The 19,398-nt window shown below is 46.9% G+C and overlaps 1 protein-coding gene across 2 annotated transcripts; it reads right to left on the bottom strand.

Annotated features, from left to right (window-relative positions):
• Positions 1-102: 102 nt before the first annotated feature.
• KCTD20 (potassium channel tetramerization domain containing 20) lies at positions 103-19,297 on the bottom strand. 2 transcript variants are annotated; one of them, XM_062013495.1, is made up of 8 exons: positions 19,249-19,297; positions 7,080-7,279; positions 6,277-6,541; positions 5,314-5,416; positions 4,706-4,826; positions 4,093-4,290; positions 3,821-3,931; positions 103-3,293 (listed from the first exon to the last, which is right to left on the bottom strand). In XM_062013495.1, exons 2-8 carry the CDS (start codon positions 7,228-7,230, stop codon positions 3,007-3,009), a joined length of 1,236 nt encoding a protein of 411 aa, XP_061869479.1. In that variant the 5' UTR covers positions 7,231-7,279; positions 19,249-19,297; the 3' UTR covers positions 103-3,006. The 2 variants fall into 2 exon arrangements, with proteins under 2 accessions (XP_061869479.1, XP_061869478.1); XM_062013494.1 differs by lacking the exon at positions 19,249-19,297 and adding an exon at positions 12,096-12,194.
• Between the last annotated feature and the right edge of the window lie 101 nt (positions 19,298-19,398).

The raw sequence follows: 19,398 nt of genomic DNA, 5'->3' as shown, positions 1-19,398 counted from the left end.
TTGTGCTGCCCTCTCAGATGGGTGAAACAACCCTTCCTAGCAACCTCTCCCCCTGCCCATTCTCATACATCACGCTGAAAACAATTCTTAAGAGACAAAAGCAAACCACATGCAATTGATACTTTTAATACAGAAACCATAGAGGTGTGGAGCTCACCCACACCACGGGTAACACGGCAGTGGAGCCACAACAAGACGAAACTTGATGTTGTACCTGAAGTAGTCAACCACAGGAGGAGGAGGAAAAGCAAACACACACCTTTTGGATTTGATTCAGTGTTCCAGGGGAACTCACTCTAACAAAATTCATCTTTAATTACTTGGGAAAGCCAGTAACTTACAGTGGGCTTTCTGAAGTGGGAAACACTGCATGGAAGTCCTGGAAACCGGATCCCTCCATCCCATGCTGAAGGTCCAACGGATGCAGAGTATGAACAAGCTCCTACCAGGCACTGACAGTCTTTAACCCTCAGGCAGGGGCTGGTTACAGTTAAGATGGCTATTGCTAACCAACTGGCCAAATCCTTTGAGAGGCCTGAGCTAATGCTGGGCCTTGGGACAGACGTGGGTGGGATTTGATGTGGCTGAACGTGGCACTCTGATGCTCGGCCCTGACACTGCTGTAGGACTGAACAGCCCCCACATCTCGGGTTCTTTGAGCACAACACGTGTTAGCTCCAGCTCCCAGTCAGCTGGTCAATACCAATACACATTTACTTCAAACTTACACTGCTCTAAAATAAATACACACACACAAATGAAAATCCATATAGCCTGGGGAAGCTCCATCACTGCTGGGGGCCAGTCTCACCAGTGCCTTTGCTTCACTTGTGAGAACAGCTCCTTACCAAGACAAGTAACGGGTTTGCTCTGGCCCTTAGCTGGAAGGTTAATGGGCTGTAGGTCTGCCTTTCTCTACTATAAAAATAGAATTCATCTAGAGCAATAATGGGAAGCAATTGCACAGCACCACTGTGCACAGACTGAAGGACACTTCTCAGTACTGATCCAACGACAAACAGGGAGGACTTTTCAAGAGCAGTCGGGTGGACCTGCAGAGCTGAAGCCCTGGGACTCTCAGGGGGTCCTGAAGCACTCTTGGAAATCTTCCCATAGGCACTTATAAAAAGAAGAGATCTATTTGCTGCACTTAGGAAAGAAGCTAAGAACAGAAACACTGTAAAGAATGGAACCTGCATCCATATAAATGGGAACTAAATATATCAGCAAGTATATGCCTTGGCAGAGATTTTGTTACTCTTCACTAAAATGACACTCAGAAAACAATTTGTGCTTGATACTGTTGTGTTACTTAACCTGAAACAAACCCAAACATCCTTAGCAGCAACCAGTAACAACAACCACCAATGCCAAGTCTGCCATCCACTTTGCAGACAGGCAGAGGGTAATAAAAACTCACTTGATGATGCAACCCTGACAACAAAGGCATAAACCTTCTAGGGGCAGACTGATACCTACCTCTCTTTTGCCAAGTATGGCCAGGTAACTCAATGCATAAGTGGTACAGGTTTCAATAGCAGCCAGCTGCAAGAGCAGAACTCACCTGAACTTAACACCTTTGCAGAGGAGCTCTCTCCTTCTCTCTTTTGAATGGGTTTCAGCTTTTTCTTATGTGAGCACCATGTCAAGACTCTGGTTTGGGTACATAAAACCTCTATGCAGCCATCAGAAATGATGGTTTTGTAAGGCAGCCCCTCCTGATGGCCAGAGCAGCTCAGTGCAGCAGTACTGAACTCCCTGTGTGCTCCTCAGGGGGTTAAGCAGCCTACAAGGAACTCTGTGCTCCAGTGTAACTAACTGAGCTCAACCAGCCTGGCCCGTGTCTGTACCTACAGTCACAGCTTTGTTGGCCCTGAACCCCAAATGAGCAGAGCCTTAACCACAGACCAGGATAATATATTCAGAGCAGCAAAGGAGAGTTGTTCCCAGGTATGTGCATTTTTCTCTACTGAAAGCTGGGTATTTCTTACCTGCCTGGCAGCAAACCCCTCCAGTCAGCTCCACATCAGGAAGCAAGTAGCTGGCCTTTTACAGCTGACACAGGAGAGGGCTCCTTGGACAGTCTACACAAACTTGGACTGCTTAAGGTTGATGAGACCAAGGGTAAAATCCTTTACTACCTCAGGTAGTGATGTGTCTGCACTGGCTTTTTGTTTTGTCTTAGCAAGGGGATGGAGGAGACAAATGAAAGTCTTTAGCATGCACAGGTACCTCTAGAAAGCTTCTTACATCTATTAGGCTACTGAACAGATTTACTTTGTTGGTAAAATATCAACTACAGTCTCTTCTTTTTTGCTTTTTGTCAGCATGATCTACTTGCTTTACTGAACAGACAACACCCCTAAAACAGCAATTCCAGCAGTAATGTGGGAAATTCCTGTGAGCAGGTGTATGCTTCCTACTGATCTAGTTCATCTTTCCCTAGAACAGCAGGGCAACACGCTGGATGCAAAGCCAGGTGGCAGTGTAAACAGATTCCTCCACACTCAGGGTTCTGCTGTCATTCCTTCAGGCTCACTGCTGTCACAACTGTGCTACATTTGTGCTGGTTGATGAAAGAGAATCATCTGTCCTGCTTTGATGTTCGGTCCTTTGCAACTGATTATCACAAAAGCAGAGCTAAGTGCCTAATGGAAAGCTTTGTCTTGACAGGCCTAGAACTTCCTCTCTCAGGTCAAACAAGACATTTCTAAATACTTCTGTTCTTCCTTCAGAAGTTTAGATAAAATATTCAGCACCCACCAATCTGGAAGCCTTTGTAGTAAAAATAAACAGCAGAAGTTGTTTTTGTTTGAGCAGATGTTGCTTTTGATTGCACAATTAGCCTACAGAGTGTGGCTCATTATTAACATGCTTTGAAATATGACAACGTGGTATGAGCACGAGTGAGGACGAAGCACCTTGCAGGAGTCTGTTCCATCACCTGGGATGAAACTCCGCCGAGTCCTTCCCACACCAAGCAGGACCATCCGCCCTGAGCCACGGCTAATCCGGTAGATCATTAACAGCCATTTGGGAGAAAGGTGCATTCAGCCTGTCCAGTTCATCTACCTGTGGGGGGTGATGCATTATAACCTCATGGTCCTCTGAAACGTCGTCAGTGACAAGGTTTGTTAGAGATTTGCTCCGAACACACTGGAAATCGACGTGACGGCTTTTGCCCTCCTCCTTCTCCCAGGACATCTGGATGAACGGCCGCTGAACGTAGTTGTAGATCACTTCTGAGCGGCCACCTGGCCTCCTCTTCACCTTCTCTTTGCAGGTGGGATACCCTGAAAACAGAGACAGCCAGGCAGTTACAATACACACCTTTGACTTGCACAAGTAAGGTCCCAAAAGAACAGCTGGGCAGGGAGGACTTCATAGACAAATGCTCACACTCCATAGCATGGGCTTGCTGCCTTTTCCCCTGTGTAGTCACTGTGGCTGGTGCCACTTGGTGAGCTAGAACAGCTACTAGAGTCTCACAGGACAGAGCACAACATGCTCTAAGCTCCCTAAAGAAATGCTTGGATGAGCAGGTGGAAGTGTTTGGCTCCTGTCTACTCGGCCCTGAAGAGCCAAGGCTTGCTGGTGTACACTGCAACACCTTTCATTTTCCCTTAACTTTTTAAGTCCGCTGGCCAGTTGCAGTGTAACGTGACAGAGGTGAAGAAACATACCCAGCTTCTACTAGTCTCATGGAAATAAATGCCTAGGAAAACACAGAGCAAACCAGGCAATGTCTAGAGAGCACAGGAAACCAGGCTTCACTGACTATGGAGCCAGCTGCTTCAGTTTCCCCTGTTGAAGACTTTACCTTCAATCCCAATGCGAATGTTCTTCAGGCCCCGCTCCTTCAACACGGCTTTTGCAACATCACGGTTCTCAATGTACTTGAAGAATCTGTACAGCTTGGAACTGTAAAGGACTGGAGAAAGAAGAAAAGTTATTAGAATCTACAAGGAGGAACCTTGCTCCCATGTTTGGCATCCCTGCAGTTGCGCATGTAAAAAAGCAGCTCTCATTTCCAAGAGCTACTTTGGGTTTACAGCCAGATGTCTGAGTGTGTGCTGACTACACAGCCCTTACTTTGTGAGTACTCCTCTCCCATGGGAGGTGGGTGATCTTCATCCCAGTCCACGGTGTCTTCATCTGTCAGCACGACAATATGGCATTCACGTTCCCCTTTCCTTGCACTATCCACCATGATGGGCAGAATGAGCTCCTCCAGGTAGCTGTCAAACTGCTTGTGAGCACCATCATTGGAGAGCTCATGTAACAGAGCACCTGATGAGACAGAAACCATATGATGAACTTTTTTATACAGTGTGAAAATCTGTCCCAGCTCCACACTTCCCATTCATTTCAGACAGGAGTTACAGCCCTGCTTTTAGCCTTCCTTTTGTTTGGCTGTAACACCAAGCTCTTCTCAGCCTCTGGTACAAGAGGAAGGTAGAGTTTTGATGATTTCAATGTGCTCTTTTGAGCAAGGTGCCTGTGTTCTGCAGGATTCAATCACTGCTGTCTGGATTGATCCAGCAAAAAAGGAAGCTGTTTAAATGCAACCCATACAGCCATCTAGTGGAGTCCATTCCTCCTTGCTCAAGCTAAAATACATGAGTAAGAACTGCACTGAACCAGGATCAGAGTGCTCGACACATTGCAGCTGACCTCCTAAGAGCTGATTTCTCTTCATACTTACTCAAATCTTGACATTTGATTGTGTTGAAATCAAAGTTTATGCAGAGGTAGTCACACGTGTCTCGAAGGTCTGGGATGGAAATCCCATCAGGGCAATTAATGATTCCAGTTTTGTAATAATCCTGTTAAAAAAAGGAGGTTTGGTAGAGAAAAAATAAGACTATCTTGGACCCTGATCATTTTGAATGAGTTCTTTGTTTTGACAACCAACATTTGAGAGTTACAGAGGCTATACAAAGCTCTGTGAGGAGCAAAACCAGCCCTGCTTCTCTGAGAATCCACATCTCTTTGCAGGTAAACAGGAAGCTCCAGCTAAAGCTTTTCCCATGGCATAGGGTTTGATAACACCTCAGATGCAATATGCCTGTATATGCAACCACAAGGTCAGGACACAGCTCAGGAACTACAATGGCATGACACGAGACAGGTCAAAGGCAACAGGAGCAACTGAGTCACAGCAGAGCCAATCAGAACTTCTTTAAGAAAAATCACAATGCACAACAGTAACAAAAGAGTATGTCCCAGGGGGTGTGCAGCTGCCTGTGAGATGGCTCAGCTCTGTACGTGGGACAGATGGGTTCTCTTCTCAGTCTGCAAACATCTGCTTACCAGCACAGTCCGGAACACTGCGGAGCTAATTCCTTCTGCAATCTCATACTCTCCCTTCTCATTTGGCCTGGTGAAATTATATTCTCTTCCTGGGCCAAACATTCTGAACAGACAAAAATCTTTGTAAGTGCACAGGTATATTAAATCCATTCCTTCTAGAGACCAACAGGTGCATTGAGGTCAAACAATACAAGCAGTGACACATCCATACAGTAACCTGAAACCTAGACTCAAACCTCTTACATAGTAAACAGGCACAAGAGCTGTCTCAGCTTAGTCCTCCCATAGCTGATCTCTGATCTGTCACTACTGTATCATATGGAACAAGAAACAGCTCAGAGGGTCAGGAAACACTGGTAATAAGCTCTTTCTCTGAGGCTATGCAAGATAACTGCCACGAGCCTTTTGATGCCTTGTTTTACAAAGTGACCTTCACAAGGGTCAGTCACTCAGTGCAATCCATCTCCCTTTGGTCTGAGGTGAGTGAAAGTACTGCCAACACAGAAAAGGAGTGCTCCTCGTTCCATCAATAGGCTCAGACCTTTAAGCTATGTTACAAGAAGCTGAGTTAACTTCTCTTACAGGAGAGTATCATAATAGCAGGAGGGGGTGGAGCATTATCACGCTCCCCATTTGGGAGGGCATTTATCGACAGTGAACAGATGTACTGCTCACAAACAAGGCAGATACCTGGGGAGAAGGCAGATGCACACCATGCTGAGCTAAAAGTGCACATTGCTTGAAGGAAGTAGACTGAAGGGAGAACGTTATCTAGAGAACTACCCACTCTCTCTACATCTGCTCTTGTCTTCAAGACCTCACTTACAGCCAAGTTCTGAATGAGGTCAACCGCACTTTGCAAGAGTCACGGATGAGATTGCAAAATAAACACTTGGCATTTGTTCCACTTCAGCAAACATTGGACTCCCTTGAGGTATCTTGAAAACAGTGGAAATCACCCACCTTCCCAGCATAGTATCAGGGTGAGCAGTGAAAATCTGTGGATTCACTGCAAAGCGAGTGCCATCTACCACAAGCGTCACTTTCTCCGGAGCCGCTGTCTGTGAACTGCCGCAGCAGCCATGGCGCTCCTGGGGACTGAAGTACTCTGTCTGTCTCTTGTTTCCCTCTTGGAAATGACAGTTGTGGGTGTCCTCAGGGGCAGACAACATGCTACTGAGCTGGGGACTTGCTGGACAAGCAGTGTGTCGGTATTCAGAACCTAAACCTGAGAGAGACAAAGGGACATTGCAAGTATTGAAAAACAGCATTGCAGGGTTGTCCCTTTACAGTAGGAAGAGTCACACAATGCCAAAGGATGCCCATATACACAACTGTTAGAATCACAGAATCATTTTGGTTAGAAAAGCCCCTGAAGCTGCTGCAGGCCCAGCCCTGCCCTCACCCTGCCCAGCCCAGCACTGACCCACAGCCTTCAGCATCTCAGCTCCACACCTTTGGGATCCCTCCAGGGCTGGGCACTCCCTGGGCAGCCTGGCACAGGGGCTGACACCCCTCTCAGGGAAAAACTTCTTCCTCATCTTCAACCTAAACCTCCCCTGAGGCAACTTAAGGCCCCTTCCTCTGTCCTATAATTCATTACTGGAGAGTTCGACCCTCACTTCACCACAGCCTCCTGCCAGGGAGCTGCAGAGAGTGATCACGTGTCCTCTCAGCCTCCTCTTCTCCAGGCTGAATAACCCCTCAGGAACAACAACAACAATTCCTTCTTAAAGATTACTATAAGATAAAGGCATTATCCTTACCCTCTATCCTGGGAGCTGTTGCAGGGCTGTGACTGCCTAGCACCACATTGCTTTCTTCTGCCTCGTGGACTGCTACAGTTCTGTTTTCCACAGAGCAACTGGACTCCTGATTCCTTGACCAGTCTGTCCCAGCGGCACAGTTCACATTCATGCTGGGCCTCCGTGATGGAAGGAGTTGGCTGCGTTTCCTGAGAGCAGAGCTAGGAGAGAAAACAGCAGGTTGTAGGTTTTGAAACAAACTCACAAGCAGTGAAGCTCAGATCCCTGTATCTAGTACCACAAGGAAAGTCCCTCAGGCTCAAAAGGCATTTCTCTTCAGATACTTAACCGTGCTTCTGAGAGGCTTATGATGCCAGTTCTGCTCCTACACTTACCTTGGAAGAAGAAAAAAGAGGTTTTAAAGTAACCAGGGGTCTATTTAATCCATAAACCTTTGCTGTCTTAAGAGTAAATCTAAAGACACTGGTGTCTCCAGATCACATGTAAGTTCCTGACAAGAACTCTTAAGAGAGCTTGATAAACACAAAATTCACTTCTCAGGGCTCTCTCGAATTTCAAGAGTGCTCAGCAGCTGCAGTTCTGCCAATAAAGCTCCCCTTGCACTGTCTGAACAGTCCCTTAATTATTTAATGCCTTACTCAGCAGAGAGGAGAATTTAGGCAGGGAGTTGGATCAATAAGCAATTTATACCCAGGCAAAAGCTTTAGCAGAGGACACTTCTGTTCCAAACCTTCACGAGAAGTCTGTCTTATGAGCCCCACTCAAGTGCTGCCAAACAGCATGAACCACTTACAAACTGAAGTTTCCCTACACATTATGTGTCAGCAGAATTGAGGTCAATGAGTAAGGATTCCTTTAGCACATCTGGCTGGTGCAGTAAATATCCAAACTAGTCATTTAACATGACAAATATGTCACAATCATGCATGCAACCCAATAGCAGATTACCACATAAAGGCTTCAGAAGGTCATACTCAAGCCTGACCACCTTACAAATGTCATTTCACACCCAGGATCAAAGTGAACTATCTGTGGTGAGAACAAATACCTATATATAATAATTAGCACTATTCAGCTTCAAAGCTTTTTACAAATGTTAACTTCTTGTTCCTCCTGACAGCCCTGGGAAGTGCTGCAGGGAAGTCTTTTATGAGAGAAAACACAGACACACTGTTCAGGACCAGCCAGAGCATCAGGCCTGTGACCTAACTGGGTGTTAGGCTGACTCTTAGCACGTTCAATACTCAAAGCTCCCTGGCCGTGCACTGGCAGTTACCCTGGGGTTAGCAGGACACATCCTAGCAGGTTACCAGCTCCTTTTGAGGTCTGTTTCCATGCATGTTTCTACCCTCTGGGAAACACAAATTGGCTGGCACCACAGAATTGATCATTTGAATGAGCACTCTGACTTCTTAGTGACTTGTCTGCCCAGATCCTGAAGGAGCAGGTAGGGAGCAGTCAGCAGAGGAGCTGAGGATTAGAGCCTGTAGACAACGAGGTTTTGGGAGCTGGGAATTCATGAACAAACTGGCTGTTTTCTAACTTTTTCTTGTATTCCTTCTACTTTACCCCTACCCTTGGGATTTTTTCTTGAAGAGCCACCATGACATTTCAGCATCAAGGTCAGAAACTTCCCAGAAACTTCCAAGAAAAATCATGAAAAGCTGAGCTGTTAAAATCCACTGAAGAGTAAGCCCTTCACTGTAACATCTACAGCTTATGCACTGCTTCACTGTCACCTGGCATGACAAGAAGGAAGTTGTGAGCAAAACAGTAGAAGTGAGTAACGTCACGTCACCGTCGGGTTTGCGAACGGCGAAGCCCGAGCGGCACACTGAGTGAATCAGACAGTTAGCAACCTTCCACTCTTCCTAACCCACAGCCTAACCACAGTGACTTCAACCAAACTCCAAACATCCAATTTTTAAGGTGACAGCACTCCTTGAAACCTACAAAACATCCCCATGTGCAATTATTCTCAGCAATCGGTGAGCAGGAAGCACACAGAGGCAGGGTGTGCCTGACCCAGTTCTCCAGGCTGCTCCTTCAGAACCACACGCTATTTCTAACACAGTTGTACAGCTTTCAAGAAACTTCACCCTTGCTTTAATTTGTTTAAAAGACACCCTTGGCATATGCCAAAACTGTCCTGTTTCTTGAAGCAGCCATGCTGGGGTACTGAACCTGGCCTCTCGTGTTGTACTCGCCGCCCACATTCATCTCCTCTCAGCTGCTCTGCTCTTGTGCCCCTACACAGCTTTGAAACTGGGTTAAGTGAAAAAACCCAAATAAAACCAACCAAACTCTGCAGCAATCCAACTTGCTAAAGTTTGATAACAACTATTTGCTTTTGATCAGTGGATGCACACTTCCCAGGGACAGGGAGCAAGGAAAACTGACCATGTCAGCTCAGCTCAGTGGCAAGGACATTTCTCCAGTGGCAGAGAAGCATTCCAGAGGGCTGTGCAGAGAAAGAGAACTCCAGAAGGAAAGGCCAAAAGGGAAACTTTCTGAATGAGACCAGAGTCCAACCCTAGGAATTTTGGCCCCAGTTTCTGTCATTCCCACACCTGTAACTTCAGAATCCCCCAAGATTTTAACAAATAAAATGGAGAAGGTATGGAAAGGAACCAGCACAGAAGGGCACTGGAAAAAAACCTGCCAGGCTGTGCCTGCTCTAGTCTCAACAGAGCCTCTTGTCTTATGCTCTGCTTCCTTTGCTTCTGCATTCCCAGGAAGGAATAACACCATCCTTAGGAAACTGGAATAGACCAAACAAGTATAAAACCTGCCTACCAAAACACCTCTGCAGCACAGTTTATAAAACTCATCCAGAGTTTAACATGCAAGAGGCTGCCATGACTTTTACAAGTCATAAACACAACCCTATCAATTATCTACTCAAACCCCAAAGTGACAGGCTCCCGTTGCCAGTCCTGCAGAGTTTACAGAAGGTGCCTCTAAAGCACTGGCACATCCTTCTGCTCCCTGCTTTCAGCCAAAGACTAGGGTCTTTAAGTATTTTAAGATTCAGAGGGTCTCTCACTCTCATAGCAGGTGGGTTTTTTGGTCTTTGTTTTTTTTTTTAAAGCATTTTTCCACTTGGCAAGTACAAATCTGGTTCCTCATTACTACTTTTAAGACTTGTCTAGGAGATCAGTTTTTATCCTCTTCCAGAAGGTGAGGGGCCATGCATGAAGTCTTCCATAAGCAGAGACACTGGTGTCCTCAGGCTGCCCTGGGCACACACACCTTCTAGCACAAGGGTCTGAGCCCCAGGCACTGCCCTGTGCAGTGGAATCACACAAGGGATGCTCAAGGCAACGGGAGACTTGGCAGGTTTGAGGCTGGCCACTCCCTGGCCCCTGTAGATATGCCAGTACCACAGGAGAACAACATAAAAGTGCATTCACCCAAATTGCATCAGATAAAGAAATCTACCTGGAGCCTTTAACAGGCTTTTCTCACACCTACTAATGATCCTCACCTCATCTTCTGCTCTAGACACAAACACAACCAGACAATGAAAGGCTGATTTATAGGCTGAACTAGCACAGGCACATTACAAAAGGCTCTTCCCTTGTTATGAAATAACTCTATCAATATACAGAGGAATCATTTTCCATCTGTCTTCAAAGTATAGATGGAAAATAATGTCCAGCAGGACTGATGCAATGCAGGGCAGCCTCCAAATTCTGGCAAGAGACAGCGAGAAGGCTGATGAAATGCTTGATTGTTTTCTCCCATTCTGTGCATAGTGTCTCACTGTTAGCAGAGTTTACAGACTGGCTGGTTTACTTGGGTCTAAACAAAAATCCACTGTTTCTACAAATGCAGTTCAAAACTGCAGCCTGCACCATGGATTTGATGGTCTAACACTGCACATCCACACCTTGACGTGAGACCTGTGGCTCACCAGGTCCTCCTGTGGGTGCCAGTGCCTGGTTTACAGGGTGGATGCTGATCACTGCTGATGGCACCACCCTGCACCAGCACCCAACACCAACAGCATCGTTTCTTTTGCCAACCCATCATCAGCAAGACTAACATAACACACACAGCAAACTCACTGAGCTTTATTAACTTGAAGTAGGCTTTTCCAACATAGGAAAGTTACTCCATGGCAGCAACCACTGGCACAGATGAAGTGCATCCAGCAATGTCCTACTGCTGGGTACCTCAGAAGGGAATAAGAGTTCTGCCTAAGGCAGTAGGTTGGTGCTTTGATAGGGTGATTCTGCCTCAGGCTCAAACGTGCCAGTGTCAAAGAGCACAACCAAGCAAGCTGAAAAATTATGATTTGTATATTTGATCCACATAAAAAGCTTCTTAACACTACAGTCATGGCAGCTGTGCTACTGCTATCTGATCCAATGCAGTCAGCAATTTAAATGGAGCTGCCCGTGCCAGTACAAAATACATCTCTGCTCTCTAGATAGATGGAGAACGCAGATCTGACCACAATAAGGGGAAAAACCTTGGTGAAAGTTGAGCTGTTGCAATTACAAACAGGATCTTCTTCTCTAGAGACAGGAAAAACAAATGCTCCCCTGCTAAAATACACAATATTGAGATACACAAAGCTTTTAGTCAGGTGACACCTGAGTTACACTTTGTCTTCGCCTCAGATTAAGCTCCAAATGCTGATGTAAAAATCTTCCAACAGGAGCAACAGCAGCAGAAACAGAGTTTTGCCCTGTATTCTCTGCTCCATCACCTTCTGCAAAGCCTTCAGGGGAAAAAAGGTTTTAACAAAACATAAAAGCAAGAGCTACCTTAACTCTGGATTTTAAAATGCCACTTTCTTCCTCAGTTTTTCTCCTTAGCCACTTAAGTTACAAGTCACAAGAAAGCAGAAGGACAACAATACTGCTGAGAAGGCTCTAACCCCAAGTCTGATATACCTGCAGCCAGCAGGACTCCTGGACAGAAACCATCACCCACGTTTCCTACTGTAACTCTGGAGCAAACCCTCTGCAAAGCAGCCCCTCACCAACACCACAGCTCCTTACTTACTGGCGGCTCATATGTTCCCAGTGCTACCAGCATCAATAGCCTGAAATCCTTCTTTAGTAAAGGGAAGCACCAAGTCACAGCAAAGCTTCAGAGTTTAAACTGTTTGTGCAGCAATGGTCACTCCCCCAAAGCCCAGATGTCTGATTCATCTAAATATTTCAGTTTAAAAGTCTCCCCCTCAGCTGATTCATTAAAAGTTTGAACAGGAAAGCCTGTATGGTAACAAACAGCTTTATTGTGAGCTGCTGATTTTCAGCAAAAGCTTCCCCAAATCTTGGGCCAGCCTGCTTTTGCAGGAATCATGTGGCAGAAAAGGCACAGTTTTATTAAACCCTTGCTGGTTAAATACCCCTTGGCTACACATCCCTCACACGGGCTGAGAGGAATTAACTACCCCAATTTCTGCATAGGTACAAACCCACGTGCATACACATTCTAGAGGCCAGCAGAACTTGGACTGAGGCTTAAAGAAATTTACAGCAACAGAGGATAAAATCCCAAACCAGCAAGGAGATGACAGCACAGTACAAATTACCCCTGCAGCATACGACCAAGGGGCTGAACACACCATAACCCCCTCTGTCTCCTTCACCACAGCAGCCTCAGGAGAGCCAAGAGCTGCTGACAGCACCCAAAGGACAGTACTTGGAGCTGTTGCCACCACCACCTGCACGTTTGCCCTGCAACGCAGGGTTCTAACACCAACACCCAACTTGCAGCACCGTAAAGGATAAAGCACACTCTACTTTTGGCAGAGCACCTAGGCAGTGTGGATCCCACTGAGATGAGGATTGGAGTGTTAAGCATCAGTATATTTTGAAACACACAACAGCTTTCAAACAAGTGGATTATTTTACACACAAGGGAACACTCAGGATGAACACTCCTCTCTGGACTTACTGAGCTGTTAGATTCCTACAGAAAGCCAGCTGATGTTCCACCCATAGCAAAAAGCATCTACTTGCCTTGACTCTTATTTTAGAAAGGCTGTGAGCCTTTCTGAAAAAAAACCAAACCCAAACTCCACCTTCTTTCTCTGGAAGGGATCCCAACAAGTAACTGCTCACTCATTCCCAGCTCATCTGTTATAACTCCAACTGCCATTCATTTGTAACCAATTACATGGCAGCAGCTTAAAAATCTAACAATAGATGGCAGATTTTTGAAAGTTGAATGCAGTTACAGTAGCTGTTCACCAGAGATCTCACAGCAGAGCACAGTGCATTAAAAACCCCAGAGAAGCTGCATGCTGTGTAATGAAATGCAATTCAATTTAAAGTATTTCAGTCTTGAAAACGCAGTCCCTGTGTCCTACAGCCCTGAGGGACCTCACTGCTTACTGATGCACCTGAATAAGCTCTGATTTACCCCTTCACCTCTGTTTCAGGGCCTGAGGCAATGCTGCAGCAGGGGGATGGGAATGGGAAGAGAGCACAGCATTGCAAGTCAGCCCCTCCACCTGCAGCACAGGGCCCTGGGGCTCTGGTCCAGCCACGACGGTCACCAGCTCAGAGTCCAGCAGCAGTGTGTGTCCAGTGAGGAAGAGCAGAACCAGGCTTGGCAAAACTGCACCATAACCCAGCACAGGGGATCTTTACCTAACTTGGTAGAAGGCAGGCTGGCACGGGGTCCGTGCCAGGGTGATTATCTGCTGTCCCCACGAGGGTTTGCCATATCTCAGCACAACAGTCAGTGGGGCAAGACACGGGAAGCCAGTTCAGATAAAGCCCTGCTGCACCATCTGGCTGATGGGCTGAGGTACTCAATGGAAATGGGCTCAGGTTGCCCCAGAGGAGGTTTAGGTTGGACATTGGGAAGAACTTTTGCACTGAGAAGGCTGTTAAGTATTAGAATGGGCTGCCAAGGGAGGTGGTGCACTGCCCATCCCTAGAGATATTTGGCTTGGCAGTGTGAGGTGAGGAGTTGGACTCTATGAGCTTCAAGGTCTTTTCCAACCAAAATGACTCTGACTCCTATGAGCAGAGGCTCAGAGTGAAGACTGGCAGTGCTATAGGAAGGAAACAAGGGAGTTCTTGGAGTCAAGCAAGTTGTTTAATTCACACTTGAGATACAGACTGTACCAAAAAGCAAAACAAACACAAGGCATGTCCTTGTAGAGTGCAGCCACCTTAGTAAACTCTGAAAGTAATCTCAAACCAAAACAAACACCAGAGTTTTATTATCACAGTGGCAGCTCTTCAGGGAAGCACATCTTGATTTATTTTTAGGAAGGCAAGAGCAGGGGTTAAAATCTCAGCTAGGTAAAGCCAACCATCAGCACTCTTGTCAATCTGTGTCACCAGAGAACCTGAGACCTTATTTTCAAGAGCTGAAAAACATCTTGCTCATGCTTTCAAAATAACTGAGGTTTACAGTGGCACATTGGCAAGAGCCTCTTGCTTTGTTTACATGTCTGGGTAAATATTTTACATGCCAGGCATAGCTATAGCACTTTCTAAGAATATTCCATTCCATTCATTCTTAGGTGACTAATAATTCCTTCATGAAAATATTTGGCTAGTGTCACGTTTCAGCCAAATGAGCCAGGAACTGTAGCTCCCTGGTGTGGAAGTTTACAAAAAAGGTGAAATACCCCTGAAAAACACAAATGTGAAAAAGCAGAGCTGATGCCTCAGTCAACACACACAGTGAGGTGCTGGTGCAGGGGGAAGGTGCCCATCTGAGCACTGAATAAGGTCATTCTTGACAATGGAAAGTCCTAAAATAGCAACATTTCCCAGAACAGTTCACTGCAGCTCGGTGTAAATCTGGACCAAAACTCACACGGGCTGAAGCCTCAGCACACTCAGCAGCAGGTGAATGCTTCTTCCAGCCCCACCTGTGGGACACTGCTGGGGCAGCACCAGGGTGCAGGCATGCTCGCTGTCAAGGCTCCGGCTCCTCTGGGATAAGGAAAGCCTCAGAGTCTCATGGCTGTCAATGTGTCTGGCCAGAGTTCACAGGAGGTTTTGTTTTGAATTGTTATTTTTAATTCAGCAGCCACAGTCTCTACATTAAAGATAGCACTAAGTGTCTGCCACCCACAGCCTGAGAGACTGGAGAAGAATCTATTTTCTGCATTAATTAGAGTTTCATCTTTCATAAATGCAGTAATTCCACTCTACCAGTGGTGAAGTGGCATTTCCTGCAGTTTTCCACAACACCTTCAAAATGGTCTTGGAATGACTGAGCAGCACAAAGTGAAGCCAGACACAGTCACCACATATTAACCAATCTTCTGAACACAATTGAGAGTTAAAAAACCAGCTTTTAAAAGCAGAGGCTCACCCCATGATCTTGGCAAAGAACATTCTGTAATAGGAACATCTGACAGACAGGGTACCATTTAAATATAGCACAGCCCTAATGCACTAAGCTCTCCACAGCTTTCTAATTACCAGTGAACAGAAATCCAGTCTCCTCCTTGCTCATCCAACACTAGGTAACAGAGTCAGCCTGGTTCCACTTCAGTATCTTGCACAGCACATTGAGCTAACCATCACAATCCTGGCTGTTTATCATTGCTCCTCACGGCAAAACTGCACATAAACACATTTCCTCACTATCAAATACGTTGATTTAAGTCTTTCTGAGAGATCCACATCCTCCAGCACCATCTTCAGCAGGTTGGGAGCAGGGATGCAGAGCTAAGTCACAGCAAGCTTTGCATCCCACTCAGCAGCAGCCAGAACAGCATGTCTGACCACAGCCTGCTTTGAAAATGGAGAGGTTGCTGCAGGGAGAGGGGCAGACACATGCTCAGGCCTCGACACAGGATCTGAAACTGGGATCTGTCCTGGCAGGCGATAAGGAGAAAGCTCCTCTCCCTCCTGCTGCTCACACACGCCCAAGAAACACACACGATCAATACTGTTCTCCATTAGTGCAGCATCCAAATCAATGGCTTTCTGTCATCCTCAAAATAAAAGGTTTTCATTTGCTGTGCAGTACAGCTTAATCCAAAGATAAGCAGCATTAAGGGTAAAAGCTAAAAGCTGCCCAGTTCAAAATGACTCAAACATTGGGCAATTTCCACACCATGAGAACAGAACTCACAGCAACTGGGGATGAGCAAAATCTTACAGCTAAACCATTCCACAAATACACCTGAATCATCTGGTTTGAAGACCACTGAATAATCTCATGGGTTTTCATATTTTCAACTTGGTCTGACAAAGAATAAACAGCCTGTAAGAGATGAAAGATTGTGCTCAAATACATTAGAGAAGCTCCACTGATTTAACAAATCAAATTGAAATGGCAAATGGGCACGTAGTGAAATTGAAATAATCTCTGTTTCTTTACTACTCCTTAGTTGGCCTCTGAAAAAACGTCACAAGGATTAAAGGAAACTGTCTGAAAATTGTGAAGAAACTCCTTCCCAACACATGCAGGGAAGCCCTTGTCTGAAACCCATCATTGTATAAAAGGCCTTTGCTATCATAAACTTCCACCTCCCGAGTCTGTTATCAGGCACTAAGACCTGACCAAGGGCAGTGTTCTCAGAAAGCATTAGGCTACAAGGGGCTTTGCAAGTGCCTGCCACAACATTTCTGTCAATGGATTAGGGGCTCATTCATAACTCCCAGCTGCCACAGCAGATAACATTCCAGGCAGACGTAACGTTTTCTGTGGCTAGAGATTATGTAATGCCATGATTGCTAAGCCAGTCACCCAGGGGAAAAGGAAATTAGCCAGCTTTCACATGGGTTAAAGCTTCCTTATTTTGTTTTCCTCCATTATTTGTTCCAGTTGTGATGAACTAGCAGATGATATTAACTGCACACACACTGGGAGACTTGTAAAACCCACTCAGCTTATTTCCAGTCCTACTAGAAGCTGTGTCACTGCAACACAGCGGCTGGGAACAGTTTCCCTCTTCCTGCTTTTCCCTCCTCACCTCCTTCAGGGACCTTTCACTCCACCTTTTCCAAGCTAGGAAAACATCCCAAAGCAAGAACTGCAAACACTCAAGTTATAAAACAGATACCCCTGAGAGAAAAACAACATCAGTGGTTACTGAACTGAGAAAACCCCTACACTTGGGGCATGTGCTTAACCAAGCCTGTGAACAGGCCACACTTGGGCACCAGGGAATGGAACCAGCCATTGTCCCTGCGGAGTGAGCCACAGGGCTGGGGCTCCAAGAGACCCAGCTACACTTTCTAGACCCAGAATTACATTTATTGAAGAAACCTTCCTTTTATTAAACATGGCCTCACCATTTTTGCCAGCCTCATCTGTTTTTCAAAGCTGAACCTAAATGAATGTAGCTTTACAGTTTTTTACAGTTTTTGACCAGTGATGAACTGATCCTCCAGCTACATTTTGTTTCTATTAAGCCATTCATTTAAAAACCAGGAGATCCTTTAGACAGCTGGAGTGGCCTTTATCAGCAGGCATCAACTCAGTATTTTTCCTCTAAAGAAAGAGCTCATTATCCACACATTTCCTTGAGATCTCTAAGAACAACTCAGCAGCTCCAGAGCCACTTCCCAAGATCAAGTTTTAGGGAGACTCATTTTGCATTTATTAATGAGGATTGTACTTTCTCTACAATAAATTGTCTACTTCTGGGTTTTCAGGTATTTAAAGTGGAGTTAACAGCATTACTTTTAAATAATAAACTCTGCTTCCTTTGACTACACTGGGAACTAAACACTTGGCTGCCTGGCAGAGGCACATGGAATGAGTTCAACATGAGGTCGAGTGACAGACACATCCTAACATGCCCCCAACTTCGTGCTGAAAGCATCAACTAATAACCTCAGACATGATTCTTGCCTCTCTTGGCCTATAAAGACAGACTGAAGTGCCACACATAAAAATGTTGCAACATCCTGAACAGAAAACTCAAAGCAGGTGCTTATGAAACCTCTTGGATCCCAAGAAGGCAAGACATGCCAAGACATGAAGGCAGCACCTCAAAAAGGCTGAGGTAAGATCAGATTTATCACCAAATCAGCTCAAGTAAGAGGGTTTCTCAATTCTGATGGGTTAAAAATACTTTGGGGAAGGAAACAAAGCTTACTGGTGTGTACAGCTCAGGAAAGGCTCTGGAACACAGCAGAAAATTGTAACATTGACTTTATACTGGGCACAGCCAGCAAACCTGACTGTGCTCACATGGACCTTAGATGATACATTTCTGTTAGCGAGGCTTCCCAAAAAAGGACATGCCTGGGAAGGGAGAGCTGAGCCTTTCTGTTGATTCCCCAGCCACAACCTTCTTCTCATTAACAGTTTGTGATTGCTGCTAATGTCAGCAGGAAGGATTGTGACACTGTCTTAACCAGAGACAACAAAAGTCACGACACAAAGAGCAGAGGAGTGTTGAGGCCTCACACACTGTATCCATTTGGGGAAAACCCCTTAAAAACTCCTGCTCCCTTGGATAGCACTGTGGGGCCTGAACAGGAGGAGGAAAGGGAAGGTAGGCTCAAGCTTAAAAAACCTGCTTAAGAAAGCAGCAGCCTACAACCCCAGAGCATGCATAGGAAGGCACTGTGACCAACAGTGTTCCAGCTCCGGGTGTGGTGGTCACAAGTAGCAGCCTTACCAAAGGGCACTGGGCACAGTACAGGCCCCGAGGCCTCCCACACAGTGCAGGGGCAAGGTGTCAGAGGCACAGGGATGCCGCAATAACTGCAGGGAGCACAGTCCCTGCCCCCTGCCAAACACAGAGTGCAGAAGAGGCCCCAAAGGCCTCCTCTCCGGCAACTCACGGGGCAGGAGGGGGCATCCCCTGCTTCACTGAAGGTTCTCCCTCAGCGCATGGCAACAAGGCCCCACACGCGCCTCCCCCAGCGCCCACGGGAGAAAGGCGGCACCCTCCAGCCCCTCCAAATCCAGCAGAGACGCTCCCTCGGCCCCACAGACACTCCCTCGGCCCCACAGACACCCTCCTCCCCGCCCGCAGCGACACCGAGGGCCTCCCCCGGGCCCTCCCCCTCCCTCAGAGCGCCCGGCGGCAGTCCCCAGGCCCTCAAAGCAGAGAGAAGGTCTCTAACCCCCCACCTCACGGCTTACAGAGGCCCCGCAGCCCCCCGCAGGCCCCACCGAGGGCCGGGAAGGCCCCGCAGCCCCCCGCAGGCCCCACACGGGGCGAGCCCCGAGCCCGGCCGCCCCCCGCCAGCCCTCAGGCCTCACTCACCGCGCCCGCGCCCAGGCCGCTCCCTCCGCCGCGCGGGGGGCGGGTCCCGGCGCCACGCCCCGCCCCCTCCGCGCCCCCGCCGCCACCCGATTGGCCGCGCTCCCAGCGCCGGCGGCCAATGGGGAGCGAGGGAGGTGGAGGCGCGCGCGG

Source organism: Colius striatus, chromosome 22 (genome assembly GCF_028858725.1).
Source record: "Colius striatus isolate bColStr4 chromosome 22, bColStr4.1.hap1, whole genome shotgun sequence".
Classification (NCBI taxonomy): domain Eukaryota; kingdom Metazoa; phylum Chordata; class Aves; order Coliiformes; family Coliidae; genus Colius; species Colius striatus.
This window is presented reverse-complemented; position numbering and strand designations above follow the sequence as displayed.

Excerpts from the sequence above, each read along its gene's own strand:
- KCTD20 (XM_062013494.1), bottom strand. Across the intron at positions 6,542-7,079 it reads AACAGCTCCCAGGATAGAGG|GTTTAGGTTCTGAATACCGA; the intron begins GTAAGGATAATG and ends TGTCTCTCTCAG. Across the intron at positions 4,291-4,705 it reads AATCAAATGTCAAGATTTGA|GTGCTCTGTTACATGAGCTC; the intron begins GTAAGTATGAAG and ends CTGTCTCATCAG.